Below are 15,412 nucleotides of genomic sequence, written 5' to 3'. Positions count from 1 at the left end.
AAAGTGAAGGGAGGAAAGTCTATGGGAGATGCCAGGGTATAGGTTTTTTTAAATAGAGAGTTGTGGGTGCCTGGAATGCATTTCCAAGGATGGTGATGGAGGCTGTAACAATGGAACATTTAAAAGACTTTTAACAGGCACATGGATGAAAGGAACCTAGAGGGTTATGTCTGAGGGAAGGTTTCATTTAAAAAAAAAGATATATATAGGTTGGCACAACATTCTAAGTCTTAGAACTGTTCCCTCACCAGTCTGGGGACTTGACCTCAGATGCTTTAACTGTGTGGGTTTTCCTCAGTTGTTCTGGTTTCCTCCCAAAGATGTTATGGTTAATAGGTTATTTGGCAACCGTTAATTGCTTCTTGTAGAGGTAGGTGGCAGGAGAATCAGAAGGTGTTGGTGGATATGTAAGAAAGAACAGAATACCAGAAAATAATTGAACGGGATTAATGTGATTGGTCTCAGAGTTGGCATAAATGTGACAAGTCGGGGCAGCACAGTTAGCACAATGCTGTTACAGCGCCAGTGATTGGGACTAGGGTTTGAATCTTGCTCTGTCTGTAAGGAGTTTGTACGTTCTCCCTGTGCCTCCCTATTTCTGTGTGGGTTTTCTCTGGGGGTTGGTGAGAAACAAACCAGAGAACATGGGAAACATTTCTAGGGTGTAACTTAATTGGGTAGCATGAGCTCGTGGGCCAAAAGGGCCTATTACCGTGCTAAATTTAACATTTAAAATTAAAAAATGTAAATGTCTAAATTTAAATGGAATCTTTCTATGCCGAGACATATAAAGATCATGATTGCAATGATCATCAGAGTGGAAGCCCACCCAACACTTGATATTGAGCCAGTCTACTGCTCTATCAAACAGAATCGAAAATGCCATTCCCACTGATTTTATCAAACTGTTAGAACTATGATCAATGTTCAAAGATCACATTTTTCAAAACCAAAATGGGCAAAAAAGTATTGTTTTGTCTTATAAGCATCATCGGCTTGATCAGGGATTTGCTTCTGTTATCAATTACAGGCTTGCAAAGTTGCTGTCTCAATTAGAATGTAGCCCAGGACTTGGCATGCCGCATATAGATCCTGAATATCACCCTTGGGCTGTGGAAATAGAAGAAAGTCAGGTTGAAAATATTTTGATGGACATCAGCTATAAGGAGCAAAGTAGTTTGATATCAATGCAACGAAAGGTAAGCCTGCCAATGACACATCCCCAACTGTGTTCCTAAATTAGAGATGCACCAATTGCTCTGATGTCGACATTAGATTTAATCTTCCTGAAATAGCATAGCATGGTAAAATCTGACAAAAATATAAGGTTTTGTTTTGACAGTTGTTATAACAGTGATCATTTTGAGTGCTGTGAAGGATGAAGTTAAGGAAATGAATTATATCTGGATGGAGAACTAAACGTTACTCTGGGAAGCTGCGTGATTGATGCACAAGTAGCCGACTTGCATTTATGTAGACGTGGTCCGAAGATTAAGATGTTGCTGTTAATGTAGGAAAGCCCGCTTTGTGATCAACAAAATGAGTAGCCAAAGTGTGCACACCAGCAGAAATATGCTCCTAACCAAGTGAACTATTCTAGGGATGAATGGTCCTGGTATTATTTCCCTAGAGCGTAGAAGAATAAGAGGAGTTATTTAAAGTTATGAGACAGAGTAAATCTTGGTAGGCCTTTTCCACTGAGGGTAGGTGAGATACCAACTAGATGACGTGGGTTAAGAGTGAAAAGGGAAAAATTTAGTAGGAACATGAGGGGGAACTTCTTCACACAGAGAGTAGTGGGAGTGTGGAATGAGCTGTCAGCTGAAGTGGTGAATGTGGGATCTATTTTAAGATTTAAGAAGAATTTGGACAGGTACGTGGATGGGAGAGGTATGGAGGGCTGTGGATTGGGTGCAGGTCATTGGGGCTAAGCAAAAATAAAGGTTTGGCACAGACTAGAAGGGTGAAGAGGCCTGGTTTTTATCTATGGTTTTATTAGAAATGTGTCCATATTCATCCTTAATTAACATTATGGAATGTCTTGCATTTTCCCAAGGGGGCATCTGGAATTTTATTTCATTCTTAATCCATCCACTTCTGCCATGGAGAGAGTAGAGAGCACAAAGTTCCTTGGTGTACATCTAAGGGATGACCTATCCTGGACTCGCAACACCTCTTCGTTGGTCAGGAAGGTGCGGCAGCATCTGCGCTTCCTAAGGTAGCTGAGGAGGGCAAGTCTACCAGCCCCCATCTTGACAACCTTTTACAGAAGTCCTATTGAAAATTTCCTGTCTGGCTGTATCATTGTGTGGTACAGAAGACAAAAGCTGAGAGGATCACTGGGATCTCTTATTCCCAGTTTAGAGACTATGTTTACTGGGAGTGTTCTCCAAATAGGGCTCAAGGAATTGTAGATTTCATCCAGCGTGCAGTATCTTTAACCCACTATCGTCAATAAGATGGTAAAGGAACATCAAAATCAGGACAGTCAGGCTGGGGAATAGCTTCTTCCTTCAGGGTATGAACAGTATCCTATAAATCATCCCATATTATGTGAACTTTATGTTCTGTGCATTGTGTTTTTATGTGTGCACCATGATCTGGAGAGATATTGTTTCGTTAGGTTGTATTTGTACAATCAAATGAGAATAAACTTGACCTGGGGGGAAAGAAAGAAGCATCCCAATATTGAACCAAAGTAAGGCAGAAGCAAATTATGACATAATTGAGGTTAAATCCATGACCTACAATTGATTTATCAATTAATGAGTGAATCTGATGGACAAAATCACGTTCTTTCTTTGTCAAAGCAGTCTACTATTTCAGGACCATCCTGGAAAGCTATAATCCTGTTACTTTCTCTTCATTGCCAACCATTTTTCTAAATTTCACTTCCCTGTAACTTTCAGCACAAACTGTTATGAAGTGTTCTTGTTTTCACTTGGATTATTGTTCATGTTCATCTGCCTGAGGTCCTTCCTCTCCTGCTTGACACTACGTCATTCTCATTTGGACTCTTCCTTGTTCTAAATCCCTTTCTTTCTCTTGTTTTTTTACTTCATCTCCCCTCATACCCTTTGCAAATCGTCTCCTCCTACTTCCTACCCACTTGATCACCTTTGCCACTAAATTGCAGATCACTCTAATTTTCTTCCTGGCCTCTATGTTGGCTGACCTTGTTCAACTTGGGTACTGTCTCCTTCCTTTATAAAACTAATGCCATTAGCCCCGTCTCAAGAAACACTCTGAAAACCATTGTCTTTGCACTTTCAAGTCCTCCATTGACCATGGAGACAGGATCTAGCAAGCAAACTATGGAATCCCATCCAAAGGAAATAAGATCTCCAGTACATCTAGGCCATTGCATCATTCCATTGGTCCTGCTCTCTGTTTTACGCCGACAATTAGTCCCAGCAGAACATTCATATCAGCTGTCCTTGGAATGAAGACTTCACGTAGAATGTAGTGCAGCACAGAACTCGAAATGCGAAGCCTAAATTAAACTTAAACTCTGTTACATTGACATGATCCACATATTGTAGCCTCAATTCCCAGCATATTCACGTATGTATCTAGAAACCTCTTAAACACTACTATCATGTATGCTTCCAATCAGGGGCGTAGCCAGGTTCTAAATTTGGGTGGAGTGAGCACATAAAAATGGCGCCATGACACATACCAGATAGTGAGTCAGTAATTGAATGGCGGTCTGGACTGATTTTCTTTTAGCAGTGTTGGACCTGGGTGGGGGTAGGGGGTTGGTGGCAGTGTCAGACTGATGTGGGAGGGGGTGGGGGGCGGTGAGGCTGGTGGTGTTGATGTCCAACCGGAGCAGGGCTGGGGGGGGGTGGGGTTTGATGTCAGCGGTCGTTCCCCCATCCCTCGCTATGCCACTGCTTCCACTACTAACCCTGGCAGATCATTCCAGTCTTCTTCTGTTCCCTCTGTTTTTAAAAGAATCTCCTTTTAAATTCTCTCCCTCTCATCTTAAATGAATGCCCTCTACACTTTTATCTTTGGGTGGGGGGGGGAAACATTCTCATAATTTTATAAACCTCTACCCACTTTCCCCCCAACTCCCCCCCACCCTTTCCAACTCACGCTGGTCGAACCTTGCCCCATAGTACATACCCTCTAATTGTGGTGGCATCCTGGTAATTAAAAAAAAAAACTCTTTCCAAAGCCTCCACATCCTTCCTGTAATGGGGTGGGGTGGTTGGGAAGGCGGTGGGGGTGGGGAGTTGGGGGACTAGAATTACTCCTGGTGTAGCCAAACTGCAGGTTTACGCAGCAACAGCATGCCTTCCTTATTCTAGTGCCCCGAACAATGGAGGCAAGCATGTCGTACACCTTTTAGACCACCCTACCTGCTTGCATGCCCGCTTCGTGCATCTATGGTCCTGAACTCTCGGCTCCCTCTGCTCATTAATGCTCTTGAATCCTGACATTAGTTGTATACACAGCCCATACATTGAACCTCACAGAGTGCAACACCTCGCACCAAATTCTATCTGCCACTTCCCTGCTCATTATCTGTAATTGATTTTAATCTTGTTGCAGTTTTTGATAGATCTCTACACTCTCCACTTCTCTACCAATCTTGGTGTTATCTGCAAACTTACTAATCTACCCATTTCCTTTCTCATACAAGTTATTTTTAAATATATATCACCAATGACAGGGGCCCCAACTCTGTGGAGTACCACTAGTCACAACCTTCAGCCAGAATAACACCCTTCCACCACCAGCTTCTTTCTTCTATGGCAAGCTAATTCCAAATCCAAATGATCAATTCACCGTGGATCCAATACACCTGGACCTTCTTGATCAGCCTGCCATGAGGGATTTGTCAAATGCTTTACTAAAGTCTACAACATTTTAAAAAATAAAATTCCATCCATCCAACTCTGGTTCATATCTGACTCTCAGCATATTCTTGGAATATTCAACACAATTGTGTTCCAGAGGCTCCATTAATCCTGAGGAAATCTGGGATCAAATTAAATCAGATAACCTCATCTAGCATAAACTATTAACTAAATTGTTATGATTGTTAACATAATTTCATGTGTGACCCTGATATTCCTTTAATTGCTTTGTTACAAAACTTTTCACATTTATTCAGTTTAATGACTTAAACTAGAGTGTCCTGGCCAGATGCATCACTGTGTGTTACGGTTGGAGATCATTCCAAGGGACCATGAGTGTCAAGTTTATCGTCATCTAATTGTACAAGTCTTCTTTCTTTTTCTTTGGCTTGGCTTCGCAGACGAAGATTAATGGAGGGGTAATGTCCACGTCAGCTGCAGGCTCGTTTGTGGCTGACAAGTCCGATGCGGGACAGGCAGACACGGTTGCAGCGGCTGCAGGGGAAAATTGGTTGGTTGGGGTTGGGTGTTGGGTTTTTCCTCCTTTGCCTTTTGTCAGTGAGGTGGGCTCTGCGGTCTTCTTCAAAGGAGGTTGCTGCGCGCCAAACTGTGAGGTGCCAAGATGCACGGTTTGAGGCAATATCAGCCCACTGGAGGTGGTCAATGTGGCAGACACCAAGAGATTTCTTTAGGCAGTCCTTGTACCTCTTCTTTGGTGCACCTCTGTCTCAGTGGCCAGTGGAGAGCTCGCCATATAACACGATCTTGGGAAGGCGATGGTCCTCCATTCTGGAGATGTGACCTACCCAGCGCAGTTTGATCTTCAGCAGCGTGGATTCGATGCTATCGGCCTCTGCCATCTCGAGTTCTTCGATGTTGGTGATGAAGTCGCTCCAATGAATGTTGAGGATGGAGCGGAGACAACGCTGGTGGAAGCGTTCTAGGAGCCGTAGGTGATGCCTACAAACCTACAAGTACAACCTGACAAAACAGCGTTCTCTGGTCCTCAGTGCAAAACATGTAGACACACAACCAGACATAAACACACATACAGACAAACAATACAAATGTAGGACAAGTACTTCTACTCTACAAATAAATATTGTTTTGTAAATATGAGAGTCTCAGATGGTTAGTGTGAGCAGTTCCTTTGGTCGTTCAGCATTCTTATTGCCCGTGGGAAAAGCTGTTCCTCAGCCTGGTGGCACTCCCACCTCCTAAGAATAAACTCTATTGATCAAAAAGGATCCAAGTGTATATTAACAGGTGATCAGAAGTAAAAGGACTTCGGATGACAGGAGTAGGGACATATTTCAGAGTGCATCATTCACAGGAAAAAGTAAAGTTACAGATCTTAATGACATGATCGAGTAGTTCTACTGATTTCCTGCATTTGTCGTGATGAGTGTTGTCCATGTACTAAACACGCTGTCATATGCAAGCTTGCTTTAGAACAGAATGTTCAACATGATTGCAAGAAGTAACATTTGTCTTTGTAGGCTTCTGATCCCCAGACTGAAGTGATGGTCACAGAAGCAGGAGAGGAGTTTCTGTTGCCCAATGCCAAGTCCGGGACTGAGATCGTTGCTGAGATGCTTCAACATCCCACTGGTGTTTCAGTGAACTCTCCAGTGAGTGAGAGTTGTGGTAAGACCTCATGTATTTTTATGAAAATTAAACCATAGTAGTTGATGAATATCATTCAGAATACTGGCTGATAGAATTTTTCTGAATACAGAATCAGGTTTATTATCATGAGAGTGTCTCATTAAGTTTGTTTTCCAGCAGCAATGTTGTGTAGAACAAGATGCAAAATTGCTATAACATTGCAATTACATAAATATATTATTAAAAAAATTAGTGAAAAAGGGAGGTAGTGTCCATTCAGAAATCTGATGGTGAAGGAGAAGAAGCTGTGTTTTTCTGCATATCTGTTAGGAAAAAAATGTATTTATATTTTGAGAATGAATTGTTTTAACAATGTTTCATTGAAACTTAAGCAATGAAATTGCAGTTCAGAAAGTCGATTGCCAGAATCTTTGCAAACCAGCTAAATAATTCAAGACATGCTCATACAATAGAGGAAACACTATTCTACCCAATCTAAAACAGTTTCCAGTGGTAAGTGTTCTATTGCAAATCCAAAGCTGCAGTATCACATTGCTAAACCATTTCACACAGCAAGTTATTTTTCCCTTTGGGCATTGGTTGGCAATTCATTATTTTCACCCATAAACCTGTACCTTCTGGACCATCTTACCATGCCCAAAGGCCAATTTCTCCAAGCAGTTCCTGTGGAATGTGTTCAGTTTATTACCCGTACATCAGTCACATTTTATGTCATTGTTCAAACTACCTATGCACCTGAACCCTGTGATTTTTGAGAAAAGGACATTTTTGTGTCATCTGGTTGATCTTCGTCAGATGTTCGTTGTAGAAAAATGTCATGCTTGACAATATAAATCTAAATGCAAGTTTAGTGAACAGGATATCTTAGCAGAAGAACAAATAGACACAAGGAAATATACTAACTGTCACTGGGAGATGGAAGCCAGTGAGTTTCAGACCCCTAACATCCTCCAGGGCGGATATTCATTCTAAGATGATTACAGCAAATGCTCAGTGTCATATAGTAGTAGCTGCGTGTGGTCATCTGTTTCTGAAATTTAGTTCTTTTGCACATGATGGAACCAAATTTCAGAAGCAACATATTTTCAAAAGAAAACGAGGATGAGCTTCAACCCAGATATCTCCAATGACCAGTCCTGTTACCTCCTCCTGTGGCGTGGTGTCAAAAATACTTCTACTACTGAAGGCAACCCAGTGTTGCACAGTTCAGATACAGAAATTCACTGATAATTGCAATTCACAAACCATTGTCAAAAATCAGAGTTACGGAATAAAAAATCCAATCTTGTAGAATTTGTTTAAATTTTTAAAAAAATTTTCAGCCCTCGTTTCTTGATGCAGCTGTATGTGGCTTTGGATTAAGGAAAATTCTGGGGTATGCAAGCCTCTCTGTAAAACGGGGGTCACCTGTACTTTTGTGAAGTGCTTTGTGACACTTTCTTGAATCCTTGACCTTTATTAAAATGAAGAGTTTAAAAAAAAATAACAAAGGGTTCATATCTGAAGGACTGCGAAGATTAAGGAAAAGTTTGACTTTGCCATTTGATGGTATCGTAATTTGCAATGATTTAATTTCCAATGACAGATGGATTGGTTATCTCAGGACTTGAGAGTTAATTGATAAAAGGACCTAACACAGTATGACTTTTTAAATATATATAATGTGTTGCTATGATTTGGAATCTAATGCCTTGAGGCAGTGAAAACAGATGCAATGTTTCAAAAGAAAAATAGATAAATATTTGAAAATGTTTACAGTACTGTTGAGGCAGAGTAAATGATCTAAACTAATACTTCAGCCAACAGTACACAATGATATTTATTGTTTAATAATTCTGATTATATTTCTTAATATTGAATCACTTTAGATGTTTCCAAATTGGAAACTCAAAACTCTCGAGATAAATCAAGCAGAGTAAAGGCCAATTTTGAACAAGAAAGTTGCAATAGCAGCTTTTCTAAACCCAGGATTGTGGATGACTCAATATTTGAATACATTCCCAATTATGATTTGGAAGTAGCAGAGATTATTTCCTTTGAGCACAAATGGGAGAGCAAAGTTGAACGTATGCAAGAAGAAAGAACAAAAGACCAAAAAAGCCCCGACACCCACAGCATAGTAACAGGTCTTGCTGAACAGGTGAGAACTGACGAAGCCACAACCAAAGTAAATGGCAGTGTCAAAGAGATCTATCTGCCTTCAACGCTTGATGAAACCAAACGTTTGGATGGAAATACACAAATAGATCCAAAGTCTAATACTTCTCAAGCTGCTCAAGTGAATGTAGAAAAGTCACTTGCAGGGAACATTATAAAGACTCGAGGCTTATCTGAAGGTATGAGGAACAAAATTACAGAATCTGATTCTTCCAGTGAAGAAGATGATACCAAAAATCTCTGCAATGTGACACTGCGACACGGTTATGATTTCAAAAGCAGAAATGGTATTGAAAATTTCAAAAAGTTTCTTCAGGGAACAGCTGGTGAGAAGTATTGGTGGCTATGGATGGATATTGAACGACTAAAGGTGACAAAGCATGGAAGAAAGAAGCAAAGGTTGGTCAAAGATTCATTTGGCTGGTGTAATCATAATGCTTTTTTTAAAATTGGAGACCCATCTTCTTCCTCTTAACTTATTAATGCTGGTGATTGTATTGCAAATTTAAATATGGTGTACTGTGAACGATGTGAGGGGCATTAATTTTGGCTAGGCGAGCAAAGGTTCAGGTTTTGAGTAATGTATCGGCTTGAATCAATTTACCTCAATTTTGTTGAGTCTCTGATCAATTTTATTCTATGTCATTGCAATTCAATTCATTTGGAACTATTCTCATTTTAATAATGAAAAAAAATGGATTTTTGTATTGCCTCCAACTTAATAAAGCATCCCAAACTGCTATTTCAGTAGGTGCATATCCTTGGGTGAAGGGTGGATGTTGAACACTTGAAGCCTTTTTGTTTTAGGACAACTTTTGCCTCACAGTTCTGGTGACTTGAGTTTGACTCTGGCCTCCGGTGCTGTCTGTGTGGAGTTTTCACATTCTTCCTGGGCCCGTGCAGGCTTTCCCAAAATGTTTTGATTCTTTCCCCTATCCTGAGTCGGTGGGTTGATTCGCCACTGTAAATACCCTTGGTGTATCAGGGGAGTGGTAAAATCTGGGGGTGTGGTTGGAAATGTGGGGGGGGGGGGAAATAAAATGATTACAGTGGGAATATTGTAAAAATGAGAGCTTAGTGGTTGATGCAGACTTGGTGGGCCCAAGGGAATGTTTCTCTGCTATATTTTATCACTCTCTCACGCTCTCTATCTCTCACTGTCTGAATCTATGACTATCACAGCAGAAAGAGACGAGACAGGCTAGCTAGGCTGAAGTAATGTGAAAAATTTGTTTCTGGATGATTGCCTCCAATGCCTTTATTTTTGGTACACTTGATATTGCTAAGTCAACTGTTTAATTTATATCAGGGATCCCCAAACTTTTTAGACCATCAACCCCTTCATGGAATACTTGATCCCTCATTGACCCACAGGCATGGAATCCTGGTGCTGGACCGGGGGTCCAAGGTTGGGGGGTGGGGGGAAGCGGAGCTGGACAAGTTGGTGGTGGCACTGGATGGGAGGTGAGGTGGGTGGTGGTGCTGCAATCAAAGGTACAAAGAACAAACACATCTTTCTCCTATGCTCAGTCCATCCTCCGGGTTCGCTCTCAACTTATTCAAAGGCTGAAGCCAAATACAACATGGCGGTCACCAAGGCCTGCTCTCACGAGAAGTTGGCCACCACTGCCATAAGTGCTATCTTCCATTGATCTGCCCCTGCTTTCCACCACAAAAGTTCAATTAACCCCACCCTGGCATTTTTTTAACCCCCTTTCGACCCCCTGGCATTTATTTACCCCTTGGATAGTCTCATTGACTCCAGGGGTCAATATCAACCACTTTGGAGACCCCTGATTTATATTAATTGTGGGCATTGCTTTATTTATAACAATTTTAGGGAAGGCACAGTTAGCGTAGCAGTTAGCACAACGCTGTTACAGTGCCAGTGATCGGGATTGGGGTTTGAATCCCACGCTGTCTGCAAGGAGTTAGTACGTTCTCCCGTGTCTGCATGGTTTTTCCGCAGGGGGCTCAGGTTTCCTCCCACCGTTTGCATCGTACCGGGGGTGTAGATTAATTCGGTGTAATTGGGTGGCACAGGCTCGTGGACCGAAATGGCCTGTTACTGTGCTGTATGTCTAAATTTTCAACAAAAAAAGCTCTGCACCTTCCTGTTCTTATGTCAATTATGTGTAAATAATACCTTATTTTAACATTTACTCTCTTTTACATTGAGGCTACTCTATTTTCCATCAAATACTCATGATAACTCAGTTTTGTTTGGACCTGGATCTTGATCCAGTTTTGGCAAAGTCTGTCTAAGAGGGGCAGTTCCTGATAATTGCCCAGCACAAATTTCTATAAATTCTTGTTATTTTACTCCCTGTCTGCTCCCTTTCCAATATCTTCTGGAATTGCTTTGAGGTATCTTTTTGTTTACATACTCTAATCAGGTTGCACTGTAATGTGGGGTCTTAACCAGAAATACTAACTGATACCATTTGCTTCCACAGATGCTGCTTGACTTGATGAATTCTTCCACTATTCTATTTTTTGTTCTAAATTCCAGCATCTGCAGGATTTCAGATAAAACCTTCCTTGACTCGGTCAAAACTGCAAAGGATGCCCTTCAATAAACTGGACATTGTGGATTTTGCTTTCTGAACCTTTGGGTGGGCTATTGTTTGTGGTCCGCTGATCATGAAAATCACCTTAAAATTCCCTATCACTTACCCTATATTAGACCTAATCTATTTTTCTGATTTCCTCTCAAGTATATTGCCCACAAAGCAACCTGTTTTTGTCAGCCCAAGCATGCTTGGGCGTGCACTCAGAGTAGGTGCTATGTAAATGTTGTCTTAGTCCTGGGCATGCTTAGTCAGGATAGATGCAGACAGGCTATAAAAGCAGCTTGCGTATATAGATGTTGTGCATTACATGTTGATGCACATGTTCTTCAGGTAATAGCAGAGTAAATGTACTTAACAATAGCATTTACTGTCTTCAGGAAAATTCAATACAGCAGAAATGTCTCATGAATTTCACAACATTTGAGATGCATTCTGTTTCATTTATGGCGAATATACGTTTATGGCTCAAAAATGTAGCAAGACGGCACTTACTAAGAAAGCCTATGAGCTCTACTTTGGTTGTAAAATTGGTGACCAAGACAAACCCTGGGCTCCTCACATTTGTTGTGCAACATGTCCAGTCAACCTAAGAGCTTGGGCTCAGCATCATTTTATGATTAAATATGCTAAATTCAATAAAAATTAATTTAGTGTTTCTCCAATTTCCTATGTGATGCAGCAAATGTGTTCAGCTTGACATTCTCTATCATAATCCCCAATTCTTTTTAAGGAAACAAACCTTTTGGGGGAAAAAAATTGTTATCTCGTGTTATTAGATTCCCTTTGACTGTATTCTAGGTTTCTCTCTTCTGTCGAACTGGTGCATTCATTCATGATTAGTTCTCTGGTGATGCACTTCCTAACAGCTATCCTTATTTTTCTGGTTCTTCAGTGACTGATTTGTTCCCTCCTCCTTTCCACATTTCCCCTACCTTGCTCACTGATGATTACAAAACATTTTCATGCATCTGAGGCTGTTATTCATTCATTGATAGGTTTTGCATTGAAGGCCATCTTTTATTGCCCATCCTTAAATCTCTCAGGAAAGCTGTGGTGGCCCATCTAAAACTATTTCAGATTGTTTGGTGAAACATACCCACGCAGTTTTTGGAGAGTTGATGGGTTTCCATCAAAACCCCACGTGTCTTAAATGTGCACTTGCTAACCTTGTCTTACCGGTGAGTGGGGTCGCAGATATGGAAATGATATCGAGTCGTCTGAGTGAGTTGCTGCAGACCACTTGTGTTTGATGCACAGAGTTGCAACAATGTTCGTTTGGTGGAGGGAGCCAGCGTTGAAAGTAAATATTTCAGTATTTTACACTCTGTGTCGAGGATTTGCAACTTGCAACCTCAGCTGTTGATTCAAGAGATAGTTCTGGCATCATCTAAGACAATACAGTAAAACCCCTGATATCCAGTGCCTATGGGGATTGGTAGATGCCAGATAAGCAACTTTTCTGGTTGCTTGAGACTCACTCTTACAATACCTAATACACCTGCATTGAGAATAAACAGTTTAAAAGACAAAATTACAATACCGTAGGAACACTGAACAAATCTCACTTGGATGAATATATAAACCTTAAAACATTTTACTTTATTGTCAGTCACATTCTTTAAAGACATTTAACTGTCACTGCATCTGCAGGTTCCTCCCCTCCATGGAGTCGCTTGAAAGTTGAACAATATTATAGATAATTAAGCCTGCTCCCCCAAGTTTACAGATAAAGCCTTATTAATATACTGTACTTAATAATATACTAATAAAGATTATTACCAAGCAGCGATAAGGAGTCGCTATAAAAGAGTCTCCCCAATGGCGAGCAACATCAACCAGCTTTTTCCTCCTGGGTGATGCCATTTTATTCAAACACAACTTTATTCAAACAGCTGCTACAACCAAGGCACTCTGTTGGCTGAATATTTTCTTCTACCTTCACCAAGGGTTTATTTTACTTTCACAATTTTAAACTGTTATTTAATTCTTTATTTCTTTTAATATTTATTTATTTATTTATTTCCCTCGATTTTTTTTGTTTTCCCCTGGTTGCTTGAGGTTCCCATTTGCTTGAATTCTGAATAACAGGTTTTACTGTATTTTATTGATATATTTAGTAGCAATATACTTACAGGACTAAAATAATCAAATTGTTTTGGTATTAATTTGTAAATCAGTCAAGGTTTATCAGAATATAGTTATTGAATTATTATATAATTAAAATTAGACATACAACATGGTAACAGGCCATTTTGGCCCATGAATCTGTGCTGTCCAATTTACACCCAATTAACCAGACCCCCCCCCCCCCCCCCAGTACGTTTTGAATGATGGGAGTGAACGGAGCCCCCGGGGAAAACCACGCAGACACTGGGAGAATGTACGAACTCCTGACAGACAGCATGGGATTCGAACTCTAGTCCTGATCACTGGCGCCGTAAAGGGGTCATGCTAATCGCTATGCCATCGATTAGAATACAATTAAATAAAGGGTTTCATTAGAACTCAAATTGGCTATCATTCCATTTCTCAAAAAATTTGCCCTTTGAATAATTTCATTGATGCTAAAAAGTTCCTTTCATAGGTTTTCATTTTTCTGAGTGGGGCCCATTGGCCACTCTCACTCCCCATGTTTCTGGCTCCTCTCAACCAATTTTCTTTGGTTCCGGCCTTAGAGGTGGATTGGCAAGGCCTTGTGTTGCACACTGGGACGAAATGAATGAGTGAACATTCCCGCCAGCAGAAGTCTCCAGAAACATTTGACAATTGGAAAACTCTTGATATCAGCTTTACTGACTAATAGAAACATTTAAAAACTATTAAAGATTAAATAGGCTTAAACATTGCTTATTTGAAAACAAAAAAAATCTCCTAAAATATTTAAACAAAAACAAAATGTAACTTTTCACCATAGCCCTGCAATTTTCATTCAAATCAATGGGCTAGTATATAACAGGTTAAATTTGACTCCGAATCCTAGGCAAATTCCGAGGAAGCTCAGCAACCTCCTGCGCTGCCACTGAATTTCCCATGGAATTGGGAACTTGCTGGCGTACCTCAGCCAGAAGATGCAGATCTAGTATGTTCGAGCTGGAGTCCTACTCAGCTAAATCCACCTGTTTTGTCTCACTAAGATTCAAAATATTCTCCATGCTTCCAGCTCCTGGGATCTTTCTATTGACTCTCTCTGGTTTACTGACCCAGTGGCAAGTTGGCTGGCGAGAAGTATGAATGGGCAATTCCTTTGCAAATTTTTCTTAACAAGGGGTCCATTAACGTATCATCTCATTGGATTCAAAACTGTGCAAATCTTTGCAAGCCATTAGTGGTTAAGAAATTCATTGTTGCTATCCAAATTGTTTTAATAAATGACAATTTACTAAAAAACATTCAAAATGGATTTGATTTGTATCCATTATTAATTCATCTGAGATGGAGTTTTTTTTTAAAACTGCGAATGCTATTTATTTAATCTTCAGTTTTGTTTTTAAATCATTTGCTTCTTGCTGCAGAAAATATTGAGGATGTTTCTGTTTGGTTTTAAGGTACTTGAACAAGATACGGAGTCGATACTTGTTCAGCGGTGGTGAATACTGTATGAATGCTGAAGTACATGCAAGGTTAGGTCTATCATTTATCTCTCAATGGACTGTCGAAAATCTGTGCAAGACTCAGTCAGATGTAGTGGCACCTTTGCTTCTCTACTGGTGAGTAACTTCATTCTTACTAAATGCAGGTTAATTTCTTGAATATCTTTATAGTTGAACACACTTGGAAGTCGATCTGCTGGAATCCACATGGAACTGCTGACTGATGCATCTAAAACTGGATATTCTTGGCTTTTCGGGAGATCTCTTGGTTCAGTTACAGAATCCGAGGCATTTGCTCTGGGGGAGGCAGTTCAATGCCAGAGACCACTCTGGGAAGCTTAGACCCAGTCTCTCTGCAGAAGGAGGAATATTTGAACCATGAGGGTCAGTTCAAGGCACCAGGGAGGTGGCTGGTAGGGGGCAGGAGTGGGAAATTATGATTGGTTGCTGGAGACATGGGAGGTCAAAGGTCACACGGGTGATGGCATGAGGGTTATGAGCAGGATGGGTCTATGGAGACCTACAGCAAGAAATATATAAATTACTTACAGGGAATTTGCCTCATTATAAGGTCTTCATCGAATGGTTTATGGCC

At 40.6% G+C, this 15,412-nt stretch overlaps 1 protein-coding gene across 6 annotated transcripts in view; it reads left to right on the top strand.

The window, feature by feature from the left end:
• The window catches only part of LOC138755109 (regulator of G-protein signaling 22-like), a 158,211-nt gene that overhangs the window by 32,114 nt on the left and 110,685 nt on the right, over positions 1-15,412 (top strand). For all 6 annotated transcript variants that reach the window (XM_069920412.1, XM_069920414.1, XM_069920413.1 and 3 more), the window contains 4 exons: positions 1,031-1,199; positions 6,368-6,515; positions 8,366-9,053; positions 14,773-14,934. In XM_069920412.1, coding sequence (XP_069776513.1) covers positions 1,031-1,199; positions 6,368-6,515; positions 8,366-9,053; positions 14,773-14,934 — 1,167 coding nt within the window. The remainder of the gene's footprint in view (positions 1-1,030; positions 1,200-6,367; positions 6,516-8,365; positions 9,054-14,772; positions 14,935-15,412) is intronic.

This window comes from Narcine bancroftii, chromosome 2 (genome assembly GCF_036971445.1).
Source record: "Narcine bancroftii isolate sNarBan1 chromosome 2, sNarBan1.hap1, whole genome shotgun sequence".
In the NCBI taxonomy this organism is placed as follows: Eukaryota; Metazoa; Chordata; class Chondrichthyes; order Torpediniformes; family Narcinidae; genus Narcine; species Narcine bancroftii.
The sequence above is the reverse complement of the archived record's forward strand: the minus strand, read 5'-3'. Positions and strand labels throughout refer to the sequence as shown.